Here is a 24,546-nt window from a genome sequence, read left to right on the forward strand (position 1 = left end):
TATTATTATTATTATTATTATTATTATTATTATTATTATTATTATTACTGCGAAACTATTACGATTATGAGTATGGTTATTATTGATTATTACCATCATCGATTATTAGTTACTATCACTACAGTCATATAATACCTTTGTAAATGAGAATCAAGACACTGACGGCTAGGGAAAAAAACTTAATAAATTGAAATTCTATTAACCCAAACGCGTTCAATTGTCATTCCATTGATATAGCTGCCGATTCCTCTTACAGATCGTGGACGTATATTCCAGGAAGATTAGGTGCAGGTAGGGAGAAAATGGTTTCCAATAAATTTAATAGCAAAAATTTAATTTATTTAGTTTGAAATGTAAATAGTCTCCATGATACATACTATCTAAATGATTAATGAACTATTAATCAGACTTAAGTTATCCTTAATGTTATAATATTATGTACTGAGTATGCAAATTTAAATAACTGCTTAGCATCAATTACAAACTAGAATTTAAAAAGTAACTTATACTATACAGGCAGCATATTTTCTGACAACACAAAAATACCTAACAGCTTTTCGTACGAATACGCAGCAATTTCGAGATGGTAACCGAAACGAAAAAAAAGCTAGAAGGTATTGTTGTATACCAGGGGCATATCTGCGCCTACAAGATGACAAGCGAAGCGATCAGCAGCTAGTGTCGGTTGCTACATACTAGGAGCACTTCTGCGCCTACGAGATGACAACCGAGCTGACACATACGAGATGATACGTGCCACATATTCCTCGTGCCACCTCTTCGCATATCATGTTCTCCTGACACAAAATTCGGACCAGAATTTCATACACAAGGAATCTTTGGACCGAATTTCACTCCTGGTATCAGGAGCACATGATATGCGAAGAGGTGGCACGTTTGCGCCTACGAGCAGGCAACCGTCCCGACATATCTGTAAGTATAGGTTACCTAATTTAAGGGGCCCCTTTGTGGTAAATATCGAAATTCCTGCCGATCTGACATTTGGGTATCAGGAGCACATGATATGCGAAGAGGTGGCACGTTTGCGCCTTCAAGCAGGCAACCGGCCCGACATATCTGTAAGTATAGGTTGCCTAACTCAAGGGGCTAATTTTCGGTACATTTCGGAATTCTGACCAATTTTGCAAAGTTAACAATGTTGCAAATCGCTCCTCTTAAGACTTCAACAATGTTGCAAAGTCAACAATGTTGCAAATCGCTCCTCTCAAGACTTCAACAATGTTGCAAAGTCAACAATGTTGCAAATCGCTCCTCTCAAGACTTCAACAATGTTGCAAACTCAACAATGTAGCAAATCGCTTCTCTTAAGACTTCAACAATGTTGCAAATCGCTCCTTTCAAAATTGTGATGGGAAATGTCGGATTTTTACTCCTGGTATCAGGAGCACATGACATGCGAAGAGGTGGCACGTTTGCGCCTACGAGCAGGCAACCATCCCGACATATCTGTAAGTATAGGTTGCCTGATTCAAGGGGCACATTTTCGGTATGTATCGAAATTCTGGCCGATTTCACATTTTGATATCAGGAGAACATAATATGCGAGGAAGTGGCACGAATAATAACTAGCACTTACCTGATACTTACCAAATTTTACGTTTTGTTATCAGGAGAATATGATATGTGGACAAGTGGTAGGTATAATAGCTAGTACTTACCTGATACTTACCAGATTGTATGTTTTGTTATTAGAAAAACATGATATGCGAGAAAGTGACACGAATAATAACTAGCACTTACCTGATACTTACCAGATTTTATGTTTTGTTATTAGAAAAACATGATATGCGAAAAAGTGGTACGAATAATAACTAGTACGTACGTAATACTTACTCGATTTTACGTTTTAGTATCCGGAGAATATGATTATTACCGAAAAGGTGGCACGAGGAGTATGTGGTGCGTATCAAATCCTATCCAGAATTTTACATTTTGGTATCTATTCGCAACATTGTTGTAAATATATCTGTTCAAATGTTGAACAATGTTGTAAATAGGGAAGAAGGAATATTAAGAGAAAGTGTAAACAACCTGCTCCGACATGATGACAACTGAACTGACAAAACTGCAAGCATAGGTTGTCGCATGAAAGGGGCAGCTCTGCGCCTAGGTGATGAGAACCGGTTTTATATTATCTCTCGGGAAACGGGCGAAACTACTCGCCGACGACAAACTTGGGCCTTTTGCCACGGATGGCTCCACTGAACTATTAAATACCGACATTAATTAACTGCAATTATTCATACAAATAAAGCTTTTCGCAGATAAATATTAACATATAACGTTAAATTACACTTGAAAAAACGAGATTCGTTGGCTAAGAAGAGTGATTTATGCTTGTAAGTAGGAAATTTTTATCTTTAGTTATAGGTGACGGAACTGGTTTGTTTTAACATTTATGACAGCAACTGAAGGCTCTCTCAAATGAGTTTTGTTATTAAAATTATTCTACAATAATTGCAAGTTCACTATGAGACGTAAGAAATTACAATTTTACGAATCTATTTATCAAAAAACAACAAATAAGTTTAAAGGTAAAGTGATACCCATGAGAGGTATACTAAGTGATGCATGATTAAAAAACTTGAGGCAGTAATTAAATATAAAGTAATAGGAAGCGTGGAGTAATTTAGTCCTATGGGCTTCAAATTTCATCTAAATTTCTTTCTCACTAAAAGATATACTTCTGGAATCTCCGAATACTTTCCAGTAGTACGAAAGAAATTTTTTACTAAATATAACAATGGTCTACGGTAGTGAACACACTCAATAACCTCGTCTGTGGTTGCTTTCTTATCGCTCTACTATTCAGCTTATATCGGTCCTGGTAGTTGACTGTGTTCTCGCAACTGTTCGCTCACCAAAAGACTCGGAATCATGAGTTGCATCGCGACATCCGCTCTCCACGATAAAAACGTAGTCTTAATTCCATTTAAACTAACAACAGTAAATACAAGCATTCTTTCTCATTTCCTAAAATAAATTCAGTTCATTCCGTGAAGACGTCTTTAACCTAACGCTTATGTAATGACTGAACTGTGTAATAAAACATTAATACATTCTCCACTTACACGTGATTGATAAGGCAGCTATAAGTTCAAACTGGAGATCAGTCATTTGGAGGACTCGAGCCAACCAGCTCTAATACATTAACAAATGATTAAACTTTAAGGCCTTCACCCCCACCTCCACCTCCGCAGGTAGGAAGCTCGTGACGCTCCTGTAGCAGGCGCCAAGTTATTATACTGCTATGTATACGTAGCCGCAATCCTAGTGTGAAATCAGTGAATCAGTTTGTCGTCACCAGGCTCGGTCTCAAGAAAAAAAAAAATGGTAAACGCACGAAATATCGATGCATCGTTTATCGGCGATGTATAGGGCAAGGATATGCAAGTGGTATCTCACTGTCGACCGCCGCGCGACTTGTGACAGTTTAACCTCGTCTACCGAACAGGTTGGACGTAACGAATCCATTCACCGCACAACGCTGGTCTTCAACGAACTAGTATACTTTCACGATGTATCAGCCTGACGATCGATCTGAGGTCAATGACGATCTGAGTAATCATTTACGGCTGACCTCCATGACCAGGACCAAGGAACTGACCAAGATGACGCCAAAACAAGCGCAGGAGTTTCTGGACTCGTTTGACATTGTCCTGTCGGACTGTGATGGCGAGTGTTATAAATAAACGCATAAACGTAACAGTGGGCACGATTAGCTCAGGCTTCCAGGCATCCGATTGGTTTGGATCCAAGGGTAGATTGGTGATATCGCTATTAATGTATCAGGTGTCCTCTGGAGGATAATGGACTCCATCCCTGGCGCGTTGCATACGATGTCTAGGCTTCAGGACATCGGGAAGAAGATCTACCTGGTGACCAACAACAGCACGCTCACCTTCGACCAATACTATCAAAAGATAAATAAATTTGGACTGGAATTGAAACCGGTGAGTACCTGAATATTGTAAGTATTGCGATCTGAATTGAATCTATCAAACACTGTACACGGCAGTTTCACGGAAAGAATCATTACGTAGAAAAAGAAATTGGAGTATAGGTACATATTTAATTAAATTAACATTAATGCGTTTTGGGCACAAATAAAGAAAGAATTCACTCCTTTAAGTTCGATGTTTGGGTTAAATAATATTGACTGAACTACATCGTAAACGAAAAGTGAGTAGGAAAATCTCCTATTTCTTTGATGATTTTTCTTTCCATTTCGCGTGAAAGCTTTACTGGGAATCTCATAAATATTAGACTACGACGAGATACACATCTGTCTGTAACGCCTCTGCGCGACCTGTTGTAATGTAAATTACATTTTAAAAAGAAAACCTTCGCTGCGAGGTCTCGAACTGTGGAAATCTGTAGAATCACGTTCGTTCGGTTAAAGCAACGATTATTTCGATTTATTACCGTTTTAACTACCTAGAATGTTTAATTCAAAATACGTCAATGTAGATAAAATTAATCACAACGTACCGTGTCTGCACATACCTTGTTCGTATCTTAACATTAATTATTCGCTGTTGAATTTATTTCATATTATATTGCGAACAAAGTACGAAATTATTGGAATACCGCGAACCGCTTAATTTATTGAAAGAGGACAGAGAATAATTTATATCTAGCGGTAGATATAATTTTAAACTACGCACAGTGCGTCGATTAATGGACAAAAATCGAAAAATGATGAATTTGCTAGAGCGCAATTTAGCATTTCATTTTGTTACCTAGATGTCAATAGCTTGAAATTATTTGTGGTTGCTAAGGAATCGCACTTATTTATAGTTATATGGCTACCTAATTGTAGCATATTATCACGCTCATTTCAGTTCGCAGTTTACGATGGTACAATTTACTTCTTTTTTTTCCACTTAGTCTGTAGTAATATTCATTCTTCATAGCTCATTTTCTCTGTCATGGATTCCACTATTATGGGTATTTTTATTTCATAGCCGTTACCTATATTAACAGTTTACTGATTATTAAACAATTCTCATGCGTGAGATTCGAAATTAAATTTTAAAATAGACTTGAAAAAGAAACGTAAAAAAATGTATCAGTGATTCTTTTATATTTGGTTCCTCTAACTTTATATTTCATGCAAACAATGTCCACTGTTGCTACTACCTGCTAATATTTGAGAAATAAATTTTTTTAGAACGAGTCGTTAAAATCAAGAATATTGAAATTGCTGAAAAGTGGATCTCGATAGAACAATGTAACAAAGTTAGCGGAATAAATATTGATAATAACCATTATAAATGACATAATAATTAATATAAGAAAGTTATGATTAAAAAAAATTAGAAACATATATTCGTTGCCTGTTATACTCTTAAATAATATTTATAAAATATTGTTTACCTTAAATCTATTATTCATTTATTCTACATGTCGATATAAAATGATATTGATGAGCTATTAAATAGCCACGTATAGTTTCATTCTTTTGGTACCAGAATTAATAAAAAAAATATATTTATTTATGTAAACATTTCAATGAAAATGTTTTAGCCGCTAATGTTTATTTAAATCTATTTTCTACGTTACCAAGCACGAACAAGTAAAAAAAAAAAAAATATATTATTTTTGTCCACGTTTGCCTATCATTCGCCGCACTGTGCGACGGTGGAAAGACTGAGCAAAATGCGACTTAATATAAAAGACACCTGAAAGCATCTCAAATACCAACGCACAACGGAAACTCTGAGAGTGAAGGGAGATCCGCATTCAATTGGGCATCACGATTAAGGGGGCCCCACGTGAAATGAGGCTCTGCACTGAAGGAAGATTAAGAGTGCCTGTGCCTCATGAAGGAGGGAGCTTTTCTACCAATTGGTCCTAAGTACGAACTAAGTTTCCGCCAATTGGGCCTAAGAAGGGCACCACGCCTACAAAGGATCCCTGTCCAATGAAGTCTTGCGCTGGAGGAAGACTCAAAAGTTAAATGAGTCTGAGCCTGAGGATTCTGAGCGACGCAGAAGAGGGCCTGCTCGACCAATTGCGTTTAAATAAGCATTAAAGGGGGCCCTTATCTAAAGAAACATTTCTGAATAACTATTAGGTTGTCTCAAAAGTTTCTTCCGTGACTTGCACTCAGTTATTTCATGTGGCAGTGTTTATATAAATAGACAACCTAATTTCTTAGATGTTAATGTTGTAACAGTAATGGAGCAAAATGAATCGTACCCAATTCAATAATATAACATTAGACATAAAATATTGTGTATGTATTACTTGTTCATGAAATAGAAGAAACTTTTGGGACAACCTAATAGTTAACTCGATGAAAATTTGGAGAACGTCACCGAGGATAATTTGTCAGTTAATTTAATTCTCTTTGTCTTGTAATATATTACTAATCTTGAAATGCGTTTAAAGGTCGTAATGTAACGTGGTACCGATTCACTAATGCTTCTTTTAAACGGGCTTATGATTTATTGAAACATTACGCGATGCAAAATGCTAATGTATCTGCTAGTCTTAAGTAGTTGAAATATAAATAATGAGATACTAATTTAAGGTTTTACGTTACACAAAATAAATGTAATAGATTTGTTTTTAGATGGTCGGTAAATTTAAATTCGAAGCAGCACTCCGACCGTTTCACTCCTACGTAATTTAACGAATTTTTTAAATACGTTACATTACGCTTCGACTAAGAGAATATAAATATACTTTTCAATATTCAGGAACAAATAATACTGCCATCGAATGTGGTCGGCTGGTACCTGAACAAAATTAACTTTCGCGGCGAGGTGTTCTTGATCGGCAGCACGCAGTTTCGACAAGTTTTACTCGATCATGGGATCAAATTAACGCCAGAATGCGTGAGTAATACAATTATTTGCCAGGATTCGTTCTCTACGGAGAGCATAAAAAATTATTAACATTTCTGGTGTCTCATTTCAGCCAGATGTTCAAGAATGTGACCCAGTGAGGACGGTGAAGGCTGTACAAGATCGACCGTCGATCAAAGCAGTGGTAGTGGATTTTTCATTATTTTTCGATTGGGCAAAACTGGCTCTAGCAGTTTCTTGCCTGAAAAGGAAGGATGTTCTTTACATAGTGGGTGCTCTGGACGAATGGCTCGTGTGTGGAGACAACAGGAGACTCGTAGGTAATTGATTTTTTTAATCAGTATGGATTAAACCAATGCCAGCTAAATAATAATAATAATAATAATAATAATGATAATAATAATAAATGTATATAATAATTTGCGAGGCCCGGTGCAGAGAGCATTTCAGTTAAAAATATTTTAATTTAAAATTGCATATTTTTCATACAACTTTTACATCAGCTTAGAGCTTTAAATTAGAGTAACAACGAATTTCTATAGACACCTGTAATATTTATACAAGAAACACGACTGGTTAATATCAGGTTATTTAATAACCTCTATTTTCTCGTTAGGTCCTGGCCATCTGATTAATGTAATTACGAAGGTGAGCGAACGAACGCCCATCGAGTGTGCGAAACCTAGCAACGCCCTGAAAGAATTCGTCATGGACAAGTGCGAAGTGCGGGACCCGAAACGATGTTTGTTCATCGGAGACACGTGAGTCAATTGTGTCACTTAATTAATTGAAATAATTCTATTATCAGAATTGAACGTTTCAACGACACGTTCCAGGATAACTCACGACATGAAATTCGCAACGGTGTGCGGTTTTCAGAAGCTCTTCGTCAACACGGGCGTGGATAAAATCGAAGATGCGTTGCAATGCGAAGGGGCGGAACCAGATTACTATATTCCTAGTTTAGGTTTGCTGTATCCTATTATCGATTCCCTATACGGCGACTCTGCGAAACAGAAACACAGTTAACGACTGTTAACGGCGTCAACAGTAGTAGTCTTTGTAGTTAGTAAAAATTCCATCTCGTTCGAGTGTAACGAATGTATGAGGTTGGGAAGAAGCTTTTAAACGTAAATTCAAAATAAAGGAAAAGTTTCATGGCGCATAATAGATTCGTCGCATCAAATATTTTAGGGAGGTACGAATAGATGTTTCGTGAAGAAGTATATCGAACGAAGTGAATGAATTTTTGTAAGAACTTTTGCCTTGACATTAAGCAAAACTTGTCTGAAGAAAGGGGTTGCACGAGGTTAGGTCTCTTTTAAATTCATAAAAATGGTTGCTCTAATGCTAGAATTATATTCTCGAGAAACTTTCAACGTGACAAAGAGATTTTCAGACACCTACACCAAGAACGACTACTTTAATTTATCATTAACAAATCGTCGAAGAGAATACTTCCTCCTATTGTAGTTCCTACACACGATCAATAAATGTTTACTTAAGTAAGTTTACGATGCAAACGTACAAAGTCACATAGTTATTATTACTACGCATTATACAATGTTCCTGCAGTTCTTGACACGGGACTGTATTCGAAAGAAGCAATAAAAACTTATCTAAACGAAACATATTGTGCATTTCTATATTGTCACACGAGATTATCGTCCTCTAACCCTCCCACAACTGCAGACCGTGGCAGAGAACTTCGATAAGCTCGGAATGCCAATTAGTGCTCCAGATAGACACGTGACACTTACGGAATTATCGTGACACTTACAATTAGACAGGAAACGCTGAGCATGAATCTAATGACCTGTAATTATTAGGACACACTAAAACCTCCACAAATAGGGTTTGAAATTGTTGAGATACAATGCACATCGCATTATGAGGCTTCTGGTAGAGTTAAGGAGTGGGGGATACAAGAAGGTATGGCGCAGTGGAAGCGGCTGTATGAGCTTAGCATGGTGTTAATTAATAATATATGTATTTAAACAAACTTCTATTATAATAACAGTACTCGACAGAAATGATTCTATGGGAACTTCAATTACTGTGACGATAAAAATGTAGCTAAACTATACCATAAATGTAGATGTCTTTATGGAACTGATTACGTGGAGAAGTCTATGAGCATGAGAAACTCTTCGTTCCATATTCGTAAGAGCAAAAAGGACGAGACTTGAAGAACAAGGGAAGCTGATGACGAAAGACACCGATGATAAGGATCTTCATGTCTAAGTGTACCTTCGTGTTAGCAATTACCTCCATAGTTGCACGTATCCCAGGACTTCAAGATTGTCCATTCGAAAGAATTATTTAATGCTGTATGCGCCAAATATCCTAAAGCTACCCACGTATACACCGACGGTTCCAAGAATAATCTTGGAACAGGAGCATTTAGTCTTTACGCAGGATTTATAGATCAAATACGGAATGAATCCCTTCAATAGCATCTTCACAGCCGAAAGCTACGCACTCCTCTCAGCTCTCGAGTTTATCGATAAACTCACTCCGAATTTATCGTTTTTTCCGACTCCCTCTCCATCATCCTAAACATCCAAAACCTGAAGCAATCCATGGAAATTCACATAGCAATCCGAGAATTATGTGACAAACTAGCTAAACACGGGAAGACAACGACATATGGGTCTCCTCCCATATGGACATACATGGGAATGTCATGGCCGACCTCGAAGCAAAAATCGCAACACTACAACCGCATAACCAAGCTATATATAACACTGCTTCAGACATTAATAAATATCTAAAGACACTATGGAAACAGTCGTGGAATCGAGCATGGAAAAACTACAGAGCAAGTGCGCTCCATAAATCAATTAACAATTTCTTTGACCTCGCAACAACTTCCAATTTCAACAGGAAACAGCAAACAGCAATTGCTCGAATCAGGATCGGACACACCAAACTCTAGCACTCTCACATTTTCAACAATAGTCCCCTCGCACTATGCGAAGCTTGCAACGAAACTATAACAGTCAACCATATCATCATAGAATGCAGGAAATACAGCTAAGTACGAAGAAGGCTAAATATTAAGGACGATTTCATAGAATCAACCACCTCAACGTCCTACCAGGAAGCACTGATAACATTCTGCGAGACCATCGGTATTCTCAACAGACTATAACAATCTCACGTAACCAGTCTCTTTTATCTTCGCTACAATTTCACCCATAAGGTGCAACTAAATTTGTCGACAGTCGCTAATAACCTCTGACGTTGATGCGACTTTAAACCTTAAGAGAAAAAAAAGAAAGAAAGAAAGAAAAGATTGTCCATTCAAGTTCTCCTGCAAAAGTAAAACCAATACTGTAGTCATGTCCCTAAGCATTCTCAAACTCGACTTTTCAATCCCTCTTAGCTTGTTAACGACACGCCACGCTCGTGACGCGTTAGCTTCACGTAGACCAAGCCAATTCCCAGAGCCACAGCTGATGGAAGAACGCAGAACCCGTGTAAAGCCGTACTGGAAAAATTAGACCACGATGAATCCCTTCGCGCTATCACCAGATATTTTTGGCAACTCCATCGAGATAAAAACTTAGCAGGTATAAGAAAAAAAGTCTGCCACTAGACGCGCGATAAAGACGAACATCTACTATTCGCTGGCGCCGTTCGGTTAGCTCCTGGACGACTGGCGAACAGCGCACAATCGTCTACAACGAAGGCCTGCGCCCGATAAACTCGTGGAGTGGGACAGAGACGGTCGACGCGTTGCATAACACCACTGCTAGGAGTGCGAAATGAGCGTGGAACGTGGGTGAGCCTGTCACGCACAGTGTCCGAGAGGATCATCTCTTCGAGGTGGTCACTGGCATCGAGGAACATGCAAGGACATCCGGTGAGTCGATCGATCATAAGCAATTTTTTTATGTAGACATTGCTGTCAACGTGCTTCGTACGAAACCACGACGCTTAGCTAAATACAGTTGATAATTGGACGATGATAATTAAACTCCTGATGTTTCTATACTTATGATAAATGAAAACATTGGGAAATGTATGAGATTGCGCACGAATGCAGAAATATATAAAATATCAACGATAATGTACATTCTATATATATATATACAGTTTAAAAGATAAGACATGCTTTCATTTAACACTAAACCTACCGCGACCGGTCAAATAACCATTTTCAAACTTTTGTATGAATTATATATGAATTATATACAATTGTCTTATGCATTATTCAATTTAGTGAATAACGTTTACATTAGATTGAAAGCAATGTCTCTAAGAGTAGTCGCTTGTTAAATCTTCAATCTTTATATGAATCGATAATAACATGAATTTGCGTAAACATCCTCAGGCTAGTGATAATATAAAACATTTCGTGAGTTTAGGAAATGATAGAGCACATTAGAGTCGGAGGATTGAATTTTACGCTGTGTTACCGGCTTTCAAAACGATTGTTGAGCTGATTGATTCAGGTAGTCTAACAGATCGGTGTACGTTTTTTTACTTGAGCGAAGATAAGTCGACGAAGTATTCTCAGACTACTGCAATCAAGTCTAATTATATCTTAGAAGATTAGCGATTAAATTGATAAAGAAGTTCAGTCGCACAGTGAATGTCGTTTGTATAGTCCTCTGACAGCTGACTGGAACTTTTGCATTAATTAATTCAAACTGAATATTATTTATTCTGCGATAACCAGACTGCGGACTTTAAGAATTTATAATGTAAACAGATGTTATAGATAACCAAACAGTATGTGCACTCACGGAAAAAGAAATAACGATATTATTATAATAATTGTAGAATATAAATTGTAACTAGCGATAAAAAAAAAAAAAAACAATTCTTTAATCGCAAAAAACTTTCTGCTCAGGATTGGAGGCCGACAGTGGTGATAACGTGCAGTTTAGCGGTTGTTTTCGTGGTGGTCATGTGGAGCATACGAAAGAGATCCTCCTCGGATAAATCGAAAAGGGCGAAGGAGAAGGACGCGAAGGAGGACGAAGAAATCGAGGAAATCGACACTTCCAGTGGCGACGTTGACCACGAAGTCTACTTGACCAATGATAACATTCCTGAGTTGCCCTATCCGAATTGGGTGAAAGTGGGTGAAATTCAAGAGTTGTACGCGTACCCTTTGAAGTCTGGACGAGGGAAGGCTGTCAAGGAATGCGATTTCACAGAGTTTGGGATCAGCATTGAGAGCAAAGGGCGCTTCACCCTTCGAGATAGGTGATTCATTTTTCATTTGGATAGAGCTTGCTGGAGAACATTTTCATGGCTTGAACCTATTAAGGGGGGAGAGTCTGGTCCAGCTAATGTATTTCTCTAATGCAGATAATTTCCAGATATAATTAATTTTTGTTACTGAAACATTTTTTACATATAAGGGGACGTTCAAAGAAGAAAATTTGACAGTGTAGATTTAATTTGAATGTATATATATATAGATATAGTAGTCGCAAGGAAAGGATTCGGTCAAAACGGTGGGACGCATAGCTTATCGAATTTTTATCCGATTCACTTGATTTAACGCCTAAATTGAAGGTAATTAAGTTTATATGCGTATGCACCTCGACTCTTAATGAATTATTATTATAGCATAAAGTTATTGGAAAATGACGGCCGACATGTATCGTTCATTTGCATATTTTTTGCCGCCATTTTTACAATTAACAATTCTTTTTTGCAAATTGAGGTTCATACGCATTTTACGTATCTACTAAAGAAAAAAATTTTCTGATTTTATCTATCAGATGTTTTCCCAGGGTTCTACGTATTCCACCGTTTTCACCGAATTCTTTCCTTGCGACTACTATATCTATTAGGTTGTCCCGAAAGTCTCTTTCGCGTGTTGCACTCAATTACTTTATGTGGTCGTGTTTATATAAATAGACAATCTAATTTCATAGATATTCATGTTGTAACAGTAATGGAGCAAAATGAATCGCGCACAAATCAGTAATGTAACATAAAACATAAAATATTGCGCATGTATTACTTATTAATCAAGCGAAAGAAACTTTTGGGACAACCTAATATACATGTATACATTCAAATTAAATCTACACTGTCAAATTTTCTTCTTTGAACGTCCCTCTATATGTAGAAAAAGTTTCAATAACAAAAATTAATTATATCTGGAAATTCTCTCCCCTTAAATCCTATCTATGCTTGCCGATAGTTTATAATTGCAACCAGTGAAATTGTTACACTCTCCAGCTGTAGAGCTGATACGAAAAACTCATATTTAACATCTATAAATATCATGAGGTGTCACATGTTTGTTCGTCACGCTTGGAACGCGTCACTTTAGACTTACGTCTCTCGCTTAACATTCATTAACGATGCATAGCGAGCACCAAGTCCAATAGAATCGCCAGGGAGTTGACGAAGCGTATATGTCACTCTACGTTATAGTTGTAAACACAATAGTAACACTGCTCGTCAGAATGTTTCTAGTGTACAACGAGGAAACTGGCCGCTTCCAGACTGGCAGGCAGTACCCAACGCTGATTTTGGTTAGCCTGTCCGCGGTGGACGAGACCAAGGTGAAACTCGAAGCCGTAGGGATGCCCAGCATGGTTTTCACGGTGCCAAAATGTTCAGACGAAAGCCCCGAAGCCGTTCAATGCACAATGTGGTGGGGAGAGCCGGTGAAGTGTATCGATTGTGGCTCAGAACCTGCTGAATGGTTATCAAGGTTCGAAGAAATTCGTATTCCGCACCAGAAACTCTTGCAACTAATTTCAAACTTTATACATATGACATACAATTATACAGTGTGTTCAGAAAAAAGCATTCAATATTTATATGGTGTATAGAGCATACTGTAGTGAGTAAAAAAGCTTTAGTAAACATAGGTCCAAAGATCAACCGTTTCTGAGATATAAAGATTTTTGTTTGCTAGTATCATCGTACAGCTGAGGCACTTCCATTGCCACGACCATACATAAAATGCATATCTGCCATTTCTTTATTCGAATAATACTCTGACATTTTCGCGATACTTAACACTTTCGTGATATCTAAATTGCCGATCCACAACTGACTAAATCTCAATGAAATCTACTGTCGGACTTGAATGGGAACATTCAGAATGCAATTTATAAACATTGACATAAACATCGCATGCGATGGAAGCAAATAAGTCAATTGTGATACTAGCAAACAAAAATGTTTATATCTCAGAAACGGTTGACCTTTGGACCTATGTTTACTAAAGCTTTTTTACTCAGTACAGTGTGCCCTATACACCATATAAATATTGAATGCATTTTTGCACATCCTGTACAGAAAACATACAGAATGTATGTTGAATATGCTCTAAATACAAGCACTATAATAATACCGTTATTTCATTTTGCTTGTGTGCACATATCTTGGTAACTTATTTTCGTTATGTTTGTCATTTATATTAGTTTATATAATAAATGTATAAAATCCTCGATCTATTAATAACACATGCTCGTTTCATTTAGATTTCTGACTGGAACGAATTCGGGGCTACGATTGGGCTGCGCCATGATGAACAAACGAAATATCACCGATGGCCCTTGGGAAAATTACACCAAGGTGTACAAGACGCTCAGAAACGAGGATACTGTAAGAATAGTAAATTAGAATTTAATCGGATCTAAAAATTGCAATCGATCGAACGTTTTGAGTGAAACGTACCTAGAGGGAACACGTTTCAGGGTTTATTCAGCGATCTGGCCAGTTACATGTTGATGACCACACGGTCCGTTGAGCTTCTAAACGAGAAACTGGAGATACCTGTACCTGCCTTACAATTCCGTCCGAATATTTTAGTCTCCACGGAAAAACCCTTCGAAGATGACAACTGGGAATGGATTAAAATTGGCAGACGAGCTGTGATCAGAAACGTCAAACCGTGTACGAGGTACGGCAGGAATTTATAGTCATTTATATTCATAGGTGATAGGTTTACTTCTGTCTCGACAATGCAAATTTGAGACCTCTCAACAGTCGTTTTCGCTAGATAAATGTTCAAACTTGTGCGCAAGATCCTATAGCTAGTCTACTTTTGCTTTTTTGTCTCATAATTAATAATATTCTGCAGTGTTTCGCAATCAAAAGAAGCATTATGGTGGTGCGACAGTGGTGCCGCGTTGTCTGAGCTAACATACGCTGCTGAATATTGTTAAGATTATTTAGAGGTCTCAAATTTGCATTGTCGAGACAAAAATAGGACAGAACGCAAGCCACTGTACGTATACAGTGGTGTGGAGCTGTGTGAGTGCGTACGAGAACATACAAAAGACAGGAGTCCATTCTCTCAAGTTGTAAAGATCGATGTCCGACCGACATTACGACCTCACAAGATCCCTTCCAGCGACAGTACGTGTTTACAATTTACCAGTTCTACACATGTGTTTTTTTTTTCATTACATTTGCATTACATTTACATTTACAATTCGCATCGACAATCCTTCACACATCTGTTCAACACATTCTGTTGGGGCCCTCGGGGTTGCTTAGCCCGTACTGTAGCTATACAAACACCGCTACAGCCCCTGAGGGCCCGAAACATGCGATTCTCCACTGGGGATCCTCCATGTCATTTTGCCTATGTCTGAAGGGCATGAATAATACGCTTGTTGCTATGTCAGGGACTACGGAACAAGGTGGGAGTAGTTGAGCGGCCATTTAATTTTAACTTTACAGTAATAAGGTGGAACTGGTGCATGTTTGGGATTAGAGTGACTCAGCAAGGGCAAATTACTAACAGAATGCACAATTCCAAAATAAAAAATTTCGTGACGTTCACTACACGTTACAGGTGCAAATTTATTCGAGTGAACCCTGAATCTGGCATTATGGATGAACAGGAGCCGTCGAAAACGCTGAAAACGTATGGAAATTCATTATTATTTTACTATGGTTCAGCTGAACGTGAGACAAATGCTCCATTTTTCAAAATTCACTTCTTAATGTAAGAGTTGATTCTGGACGGACCTAATTCAAAGAGATATTAAAAATTTGAGGTTGAAACTTGCTGGGTTCTAAAGAAACCTTTATATTGATTATTTTCAAGGTTACCCAAGAGTTCCTATCTCGCGCAGAAAGGAATTTCATTTTTACAAATGATTTAATAATTTTATTAAAAATGCCAAGTCCCACTATTCCTCTCGGTGAATTTAATTTCGATTTCTCTCCAGTTTTCGAGAACTGATGGACCCGGAACGTGTTAAACTCGAGGGAAAAGTGCCAACGATTGGAATACTCTGCGGACTATACCTTTCTGGAAGAGTGAACATCGGAGACGAAGTTTTCGTGCACGTGCCTGACAATTCCTCCGTAGAAACCCGTCAACCTGAAGAAACTGCAAGCTAGAACTTAAAACCGACAAAAAAAAAAAAGGAGGTGCTTCCTATTGGCCTTTGACTTTGAAAGTAGGTTACTCACTAACGCGCGAGTAATAATCTAGAATATTGAAAGATACTTAAAAAATTGTTTCCTGAAAAGTATAAGTACTCAAAGACAATACAATATACAATTTTTGATGACGAATTATTGTTGACAAGATGTTTAAACGAATATACGAATAAAGTATTGATTGTTACAAAAAGATTCGAGTATTTTACCAATTGCCAAACACGATAACATTTTATACAAGTTGAAACAGTGAAATTAATGTACGCTAATTACAAGTACGAAAGAACTTCTCCGTGATATGGTTTGGAAAATAAAATTTATATGGTCTACATGGCAATCCATAATCCTTAACATTCCCTCAATTCCTTCCTACTTTCCGTTGAATTTATTTGTCTGAAAGAAGCTTAACGTATCTGAAGACTTTAATTACGAACAAAGCCAGACCATGTTACGTCGAGACCGTTGTCGCATGGAGATTGTTCCCGAAATATTCCACCTATTTTTGAGCCTATTAAAACGCCACAGACATTTCAGAGGAACACCGTAGGGTACAAAGGTAATTGCACGATGAACGATGAACGATGAATGACCACAATGACCAGAGATCTCGTGGGACGAAGAGATACGGCGTTTGGAGTAGGGAGGCCTGCCATGCTCTGTTCGTTATTCGTTCCTCTTTTTATCACTCCACACTCTGAAACACTCGACGCAACACGTTGCGTGCAATGTCGGCGCTTAAGTTGTTACGTGCATTCGGCGTTGCGATTTTTTCACTGACAATAGTTTGTAGTCAGCAATCCAAGCCAGATGGTAAGTAAAATTACAACAGCATCGTATCAATTTTACCGCATGTGATTGCATTATCTTGAAAACGTTGATCAGTAGGTAGATCATATATTCTCGTAGCGTTTCAGGCGACTCTGGGCCACATTAGACCTCAAGCTTCTCCTGAAGTCCAAGCAAAGGCGGCTGAAGGTGTCGTTGAGAGGCTACTAGGCGTAGAACGAGCCAAATTATTCGTTATGATCGTAGATCCCGATCTAGGACCCGTTGGAAAGGATACTTTCGCAGTAATTTAATTTTCTACTTTGAAAATACATCGGTAAAGCAGTCACGTGTGCCATGGACGTTAGGTGTCCAGTAGTTCACTAAAGGAACTATAGATGGGGATGTTCAGATAGTTCCTCTGGTTTAGTTTTGGATTTACGATAAGTGCCTTCAGCATAGACAACTGTTGACCCAGTGATACGCTTTATCTCTACAGTGCTCGACCATGCATTTCACGAGATACCAATTCAGATTCCACAATATCGTTGACTCGCCGTGATTAGCATTGGCAATGGCACTCTTGAGTCACTGAATTAGATTATAGGACGGAGCTGGAGATACGGTATTTGCTGACTGCAATGTTCTTAATTTAATACTGTTATTATCTTTCCAAATAATCATGAATGATAATAACAGAACATTTCGTAACAGCTGATTTAATACATGCAAGCAAATAGAACGAGACTATTGGAATAGTAGAATTCGATTACTAACTGTTTTGGGGAAGCTACCATGTACCTCGATATTTGTTAAACAGATAAGGAAAACCAGTCACGATAGAATTGAGATCCGTGGCACCTCCGGTGTGACAGTTGCATGGGGCTTGCACTACTACCTGAAGAATTACTGCAACGTACACGTGTCGTGGGAGGGCAGTCAACTAGAGCTTCCAAATACATTACCAGACGTTCGCGTGAACGTCACTTCGAACGACAGGTTGCCTGCAAGTTACAGATCGTTAGCGACAGGCATTCCACTCTGCGTAATTCAATATACGAACCTTCGAACAGATTCAGGTACTACCAAAACGTGTGCACCGTGGGCTACAGTTTCGCATGGTGGCAGTGGGACCAATGGGAGAAGAACATCGACTGGATGGCCCTTAATGGAATCAATTTGGCGCTCGCGTTTAATGGCCAGGAGGCTATCTGGGAAAGGGTGTACCTAGAGATGAATCTAACCCGAGATGAAATGAATGAGCACTTCGGGGGGCCTGCTTTTTTACCTTGGTAGAGTTACAAGTCATGAAAAAACTGTAAACGCAATCAAAGCGTGACTTTTCGAGTACAGGGTGCGGCAGAAATAACTCCCACATTTTCAAAAACGATTGAAAAAAAGTGGTACAAGATGCCACCAGAAACTTTTTATTTCTTAAATCTAGATATAAAAAGGTTTCTTTTACTTTGTTTTAAAAATTATGTCATCCAAATGGTGGGCTTCACGGGCGATACACATTTAGAGTCGTTCTTGAAAGTTTTCTATCATTCTCGCTAGCATTTCGGAGGAAATCTTTTCAATTTCCTCTTGGATGACCTTCTTTAGTTCATTCAAGAGCCAAGGACGATGTTTGAAAACCTCGGCCTTGAGGTATCTCCACAGAAACAAGTCACGTGGACTTAAATCCGTCGAGCTACGGTCCATACAGGCCGTCGTCAGCGCGAAATTTTGCAGATGGTGTTTCCGGGTCGAGTGATTACTTTACGCGAAAGAGTTCCGTGGGCACCGTAGCTCGGCGGATTTAAGTCTAGGTGACTTTTTTCTGTGGAGATACCCCAAGGCCGAGGTTTTCAAACATCGTCCTTGGTCCTTGAATGAACTAAAGAAGGTCATCCAAGAGGAAATTGAAAGAATTTCCCCCAAAATGCTAGCGAGAATGATGGAAATTTTCAAGAACGACACCAAATGTGTATCGCCCGTAAAGCCCACCATTTGGATGACATAATTTTTAAAACAAAGTAAAAGAAACCTTTTTACATCTAGATTTAAGAAATAAAAAGTTTCTGGTGGCATCTCGTACCACTTTTTTTCAATCGTTTTTTAAAACGTGGGAGTTATTTCCGCCGCATTCTGTACAAGAATTCTGAACTGTCTGTTCAGGGCTAGAATGGGCAACATTCGAGGATGGGGTGGGCCTTTAAGTTCCTCCTGGCATGAGAAGTCGCTTCGTTTGCAGCATCAAATCCTTCGAAGGATGAGGGACCTTGGTATCATCCCTGTCCTGCCTGCGTTCGCAGGTCACGTGCCAAGAGCGTTCGCCAGACTATTTCCAAAGGCAAACATGACCAAAGGAGGCTCTTGGAACCAATTCACAGACAAGTATTGCTGGTAAGCAATGGCGAATCCGCAGATACGTCGGGCAATTGTCATTTATTATAATTTGCAAAAATAAAATGTGATTTCAGCCCTTACTTCCTGGAACCTACGGATCCATTGTTTCATGTGGTTGGAGAGAAATTTTTGAAAACGGTAATTGCGATTACCATTTCTAGAAAGGACATTTTGAAATTCGTACACGATTCTAGTTTATCTTTTATAGTACATCGAGGAGTTTGGAACAGATCATATATACAATTGCGACACTTTCAATGAGAATGAGCCGTACACCAGCGAGTTGAAGTTCCTGAGGAACGTGGGACATTCAGTTTTCTCAGCCATGAACAACGTTGACCCGAAAGCGATATGGTAACAGTGTTTCAGAAGAATATCGAGTAAATATTCGATGATTATGTCCTCTACGTCCGCAATTATCGTTTAAGGTTAATGCAAGGTTGGTTATTCGTCCACGACTTCGCATTCTGGACCCAGCCTAGGGTTCAAGCCTTTTTATCATCAGTACCAATCGTAAGTACTGGAAAATGAAACGCCATGTTATTTGAAGTTATTAAAAATTCCCTCCTACAGGCAATGATACCAAGCTTATATCTGAAACACTTAACTCGAAGTTGTTGGGACGTTTCAGGGAAGAATGATAATCTTGGACCTCCAATCTGAACAGTTTCCGCAGTACAACAGATTGAAGTCCTACTATGGCCAACCATTTATTTGGTGCATGCTGCACAACTTTGGCGGAACGTTGGGAATGTTTGGTTCCGCAAAAATTATAAACAATGTGAGTAAGACTCCAAGTGATTGGTGAAAAATGTAATTTACCACAAAACGATCAAAAGTATTTCCACTTTAGCGAGTTTTTGAAGCAAGAAACGCGAATGGTAGCATGATGATCGGTACTGGCCTAACACCTGAGGGCATTAATCAGAACTACGTCATCTATGATTTGATGAATGAGATGGCCTATCGTCGAAAACCTGTCAACTTAGATAACTGGTACGATTAGGAATTCATTCTGTGGTTGTTGGTCCATTTTAATTTCCCATGTTACTGTCTAATCGCATCAGGTTCGAAAATTACGCCAGTCGAAGATACGGAGCGTGGAACGAATACTCGTCTACTGCTTGGAAGGCTCTAGGAAGAACAGTGTACAACTTTGCTGGCACAGCAAAAGTGAGAGGTCGTTATGTTGTCACTCGACGTCCAAGTTTAAATCTGAAGCCATGGGTAAGTGGATTCTACTATCGACAAAAGAGGACATCACAGATATCTTCCAGACAACGACGTCTGTATGCAGGCTTGGTACAAACGCAACTCGTTTTTCGAAGCATGGAACGTGCTTCTTCGAGCAAGGTATGGAAGAGGCAACAGTTCCCTCTACCAACATGATGTGGTCGACGTGACGAGACAAGCTCTTCAGCTGAAAGCAGATGATATTTACTTAGATTTGATGGAATCCTTTAATAAGAAGAACGTCACCGCATTCAAGTATGTGTAAATTAAATATACCGCATAAATTTCAACTGTATATTATAAACCTTATTAATATAACTTGCGTTCAGTTTACACGCTAAATTATTTGTGGAACTCTTCGATGACATGGAAACGATACTGGCTTCTGGAAGAGCTTTCCTGTTGGGCACTTGGCTGGAGGAAGCAAAGAGCCTGTCAACCAACAACGCAGAAAAACTGTTGTACGAATACAACGCCAGAAATCAGATTACTTTGTGGGGACCTAGGGGAGAAATTAGGGATTATGCGAACAAACAATGGTCCGGTGTCGTCGTAGATTATTTCAAGCCTCGTTGGCAAATTTTTATCGAAGCTCTCGAACTTTCCCTCGTTCAGAAGACAAGACTGAACGTCACGAAGATCAACGAGAGGATATTCAATCAAGTCGAGAAACCATTTATTGTCTCCCAAAAAGTCTACGCGACGGAAGCAAAAGGTATGCAAGGATTTTCAAATTTACATTGAGTTAGATTAGCAATCAACATTCCATTATTGTTCTATTGCTATTAACCAATGTGATGATGACTTTTATTACAGGGAATTCCATTGACATAGCTATGAAAATTCTATCAAAGTGGCATAACTCATCGACATACGGAGAACTATCGTCTAGGGTTAGAAAGAATCAAAACAGGACAGGAAGGAAAAGGCAGTAATCAATTTGTAACTAATTTATAACATTTTATTACAAAAATAAATGAAATGCAGGACAAGTAAAGGTCATTATTATTCATAAAAGGACATTCTACCTGCGGATAAAATCACAGAATGAAATATTAATATTATTATTATTACAATATTCGACACTCGAAATAGAAGTACAGCAGATAGAAATCATAACTTAACCTACGGAGATTGTAAAAAGAAAACATGATTAACGATCTGATGTTTAGATATAAGAATTTTCAGCATCGTGCAGTGCCTAGACAAATTTTCTACGCATCGAGGGAAACCATTATTCTTCTGTGTTCGTGTGGATAAATTAAATAATGGAAACTGTTACCGAAATTGATTGTCAAAAGATGAATGCACAATTTGCTCATTCGGCCAGGCGCAAATTCTCTATGCGTGACTAATACCATCAAGTGACTCTTCGTCTCTGGAATTTGAAATAGAAGTAACTGACCGTGTGTCAGTAATATAGAATCATTCACGTCTATTTGAAGAATAAGATACTCTCTATTAGAGTATTTTTCACTTCATTTTTAATCGAAACTGACCATGTGTCAGTAATACAGTGAACGCACGTGAAGTATCTGCGTCTGGCATAATGGCTGGTTGCATTCACTTAGGGGCAAACTCCTGGCACACAACTCTATAAAAAGTTAATCAATTGGGAAATAATTGAAGTTGCAATATGAACACATATTGTAGGGAGAAAGATCAAAGAATTTAAAATGGTTTTGGGTCAGACATTTTAATCTATCTTCGCAAGGACTTCGACATAGTAAAAATTACTCGATTCTATCACCAATCTCTACTATTATACATACAATTTATCCATGAGAGCGATCTTTCTTCGTACAATATGAATTCCGTGAATTCTGTTTTATTAATATACGCTAAGAAACATAGTAGACATCTAATACAAGGTACAAAATATTTTGTGTATTTCGTAATATTTACAGTAAGTAGACTGCGAATGTTTATGCAAATTCAAATTTTTAAAGATTCAGATGAAGTATTGAAATTCAAATGAAAGTATGTTGTATCTTTTAAACAATCTGACATGTATTTAAATCTTGATATTTTATATATATTTTTCCTTTCGTATTGCATCTATAAAAAGTCTAACATTGATATTTTAACATATATATATTTTTTTGCATTTATGCCCATCCCCGCACATTTTTCCATACTTTCACTTATCATAAATGCATAAACATCAGGAGTCTAGTAATCAGTGAGAAACACCTACAAGTTACATTAGAGAGAGTGATTTCGCTTCATGTTCTAATTCAGCTATGACTTTCTTTTGAGTACGTCCCATAGAAATATCACAAATACTATTTAATCATCGCAATAACACATATACCCGTAAAAATGTATCGAAGAAGACCAATCGATGCAAAGGACACCAGTTTCTAATGTCATGAAGGAAATTCTTATCGCATCAAAGTAATACTTGTTCGTGGGAACATTTTCAATTGTATGACTTTCATAAAATTACCAAGTGACTAGTATGTCTAATGCTTGTACATTATGTTTATATTATTTAAAAATGATGAAATATATACTTGAAAATGTTCGTACACCTTCAATGAGATATTGAAGGTTCTCACGAATGAATGACTATTACTTTGAAGCTTCGAAATATCATTGAAGTATACAATAAGTTATGCATCGAGTTCGTGAGGTCTTCAGGAGATATGATCATCGAGAGTATCCGGTCGTGAGGTTCCGAAGATATCGAAAAAATTGAATACGGTTTTTATGGTCCCCCGGATGTAAGTAAGGTCCAACGAAATAACGAATCTGACATTTGGTTACGCATATTTGGTCGCGTGCTTAGTACTATGTAAAGTAGCACTTAACTATTTACATTTCACGTAATCCAGAAGTCACGTGGATCAGAGATTACAATTTCTATGTACTGGGCCTAGAAAAAATTTTGATAAAAATGAAACATTTATATATTGAAAATTATTTCAATCCTTATCGTTGCGATTCGAAACGAGATGAAATATACAATCAATGCATCGTAAACATAACATACAAACTGTTTATAGAAAATATGTTTTCGAAGTTGTAGTGTATATTAAAATGAATCTGTTATATTAATAAAAACAACATAGAAATTGAACGGTAAATATTAAAATGAACATAAAACAAAATTTTTTCTAGACAGATATGTAAATGAAACTTAAGTCTAGCCGAAGGTATGAGAAATATTCTCATTGAATGGAAAAGTGCGAAACGATGCTTAATTACACCACACAACCAATAAAAACCATCGAAAACATTCGTTCCTGTAGCGCGATATACAAGAGAACCGATATATAAACGAGGTCGTTGTTTCACAGGCTAAACCATTAATCTTCATACAAAATACAACTACGGTGCATACAAAATTCGGTTAATTCTAGTAGAATGAGTACAGAAATAAATGTCCATTATACAACTAGCACCACTAATGTACCATGGTAAAATACTTGCGTCTTTAACACTTACAGTATGTGAATTGAAAGAATGTCATGTGTGCTTGTGCTACAAAATTAGTCAGGCTAGAAGTAGAATTGACAGTCATTTCTGGATCCATTGTTTGCCCCAATTATAAACTCCACTTGTAGATGTTATATCATAATAAAATTCGTAGGTAAAACATCCTTGCAAATAACGTCGAACGATTACCGCGAATCCCAGTTAATTCATTCAACCTTGACTCCGATCTATTTTCATCCAACTAAAAATGTATCACCAAGAGTACACACAACAGATATCGCACTTAAAATTCTGTCAAATTACGAACCTAAAATATTCACTGCAGGATTTCCTCAAAGAAAAAATGTACAAGCCTCGAACGAATTAATAGCAACTATTGGAGGCATTACAGATATTTATAATTAGAAGATTATATAATTAGTGATTTTTTCTGTACAAACTTGATGTACAAGAGGACACATCACAGATATATAGTGTAAACAGACGATGCACC

At 37.8% G+C, this 24,546-nt stretch overlaps 3 protein-coding genes and 1 long non-coding RNA gene across 5 annotated transcripts; 3 read left to right on the plus strand and 1 right to left on the minus strand.

Annotated features, from left to right (window-relative positions):
- Positions 1-2,544: 2,544 nt before the first annotated feature.
- LOC128896755 (uncharacterized) lies at positions 2,545-3,492 on the minus strand. Its single transcript, XR_008462088.1, has 3 exons — positions 3,365-3,492; positions 3,093-3,291; positions 2,545-2,994 (listed from the first exon to the last, which is right to left on the minus strand). It is a non-coding gene; the product is annotated as an uncharacterized LOC128896755 (long non-coding RNA).
- Positions 3,398-8,359, plus strand: LOC128896732 (uncharacterized). Its single transcript, XM_054160176.1, has 6 exons — positions 3,398-3,696; positions 3,814-3,974; positions 6,729-6,866; positions 6,949-7,156; positions 7,453-7,597; positions 7,673-8,359. The coding sequence occupies exons 1-6, from the start codon at positions 3,540-3,542 to the stop codon at positions 7,863-7,865; spliced, it is 1,002 nt and encodes a 333-aa protein (XP_054016151.1). The 5' UTR covers positions 3,398-3,539; the 3' UTR covers positions 7,866-8,359.
- A 604-nt stretch (positions 8,360-8,963) lies between these two features.
- Positions 8,964-16,416, plus strand: LOC128896674 (mitochondrial amidoxime-reducing component 1-like). 2 transcript variants are annotated; one of them, XM_054160035.1, is made up of 7 exons: positions 8,964-10,704; positions 11,698-12,056; positions 13,276-13,527; positions 14,306-14,429; positions 14,522-14,727; positions 15,628-15,699; positions 16,007-16,416. In XM_054160035.1, the coding sequence occupies exons 1-7, from the start codon at positions 10,690-10,692 to the stop codon at positions 16,179-16,181; spliced, it is 1,203 nt and encodes a 400-aa protein (XP_054016010.1). In that variant the 5' UTR covers positions 8,964-10,689; the 3' UTR covers positions 16,182-16,416. The 2 variants fall into 2 exon arrangements, with proteins under 2 accessions (XP_054016010.1, XP_054016018.1); XM_054160043.1 differs by lacking the exon at positions 15,628-15,699 and having other exon boundaries at positions 8,970-10,704.
- A 528-nt stretch (positions 16,417-16,944) lies between these two features.
- LOC128896591 (alpha-N-acetylglucosaminidase) lies at positions 16,945-24,540 on the plus strand. Its single transcript, XM_054159960.1, has 14 exons — positions 16,945-17,033; positions 17,130-17,293; positions 17,809-17,987; positions 18,062-18,280; positions 19,149-19,376; positions 19,454-19,517; positions 19,588-19,733; positions 19,808-19,892; positions 20,011-20,160; positions 20,233-20,375; positions 20,447-20,606; positions 20,677-20,867; positions 20,942-21,327; positions 21,429-24,540. Exons 1-14 carry the CDS (start codon positions 16,949-16,951, stop codon positions 21,545-21,547), a joined length of 2,319 nt encoding a protein of 772 aa, XP_054015935.1. The 5' UTR covers positions 16,945-16,948; the 3' UTR covers positions 21,548-24,540.
- Positions 24,541-24,546: the final 6 nt, after the last annotated feature.

Source organism: Hylaeus anthracinus, unplaced genomic scaffold (genome assembly GCF_026225885.1).
Source record: "Hylaeus anthracinus isolate JK02 unplaced genomic scaffold, UHH_iyHylAnth1.0_haploid 0, whole genome shotgun sequence".
Taxonomy (NCBI): domain Eukaryota; kingdom Metazoa; phylum Arthropoda; class Insecta; order Hymenoptera; family Colletidae; genus Hylaeus; species Hylaeus anthracinus.

Coding starts and splice junctions, on each gene's coding strand:
- LOC128896732 (XM_054160176.1), top strand. CDS start 3,540: ATGTATCAGCCTGACGATCGATCTGAGGTCAATGACGATCTGAGTAAT. Junction 6,867..6,948: donor TCAAATTAACGCCAGAATGC/GTGAGTAATACA, acceptor GTCTCATTTCAG/CCAGATGTTCAAGAATGTGA. Junction 7,157..7,452: donor AGACAACAGGAGACTCGTAG/GTAATTGATTTT, acceptor TTTTCTCGTTAG/GTCCTGGCCATCTGATTAAT.
- LOC128896674 (XM_054160035.1), top strand. Junction 13,528..14,305: donor CCTGCTGAATGGTTATCAAG/GTTCGAAGAAAT, acceptor CGTTTCATTTAG/ATTTCTGACTGGAACGAATT. Junction 14,728..15,627: donor AACGTCAAACCGTGTACGAG/GTACGGCAGGAA, acceptor TACACGTTACAG/GTGCAAATTTATTCGAGTGA.
- LOC128896591 (XM_054159960.1), top strand. CDS start 16,949: ATGTCGGCGCTTAAGTTGTTACGTGCATTCGGCGTTGCGATTTTTTCA. Junction 20,868..20,941: donor AAGAACGTCACCGCATTCAA/GTATGTGTAAAT, acceptor ACTTGCGTTCAG/TTTACACGCTAAATTATTTG. Junction 21,328..21,428: donor CTACGCGACGGAAGCAAAAG/GTATGCAAGGAT, acceptor CTTTTATTACAG/GGAATTCCATTGACATAGCT.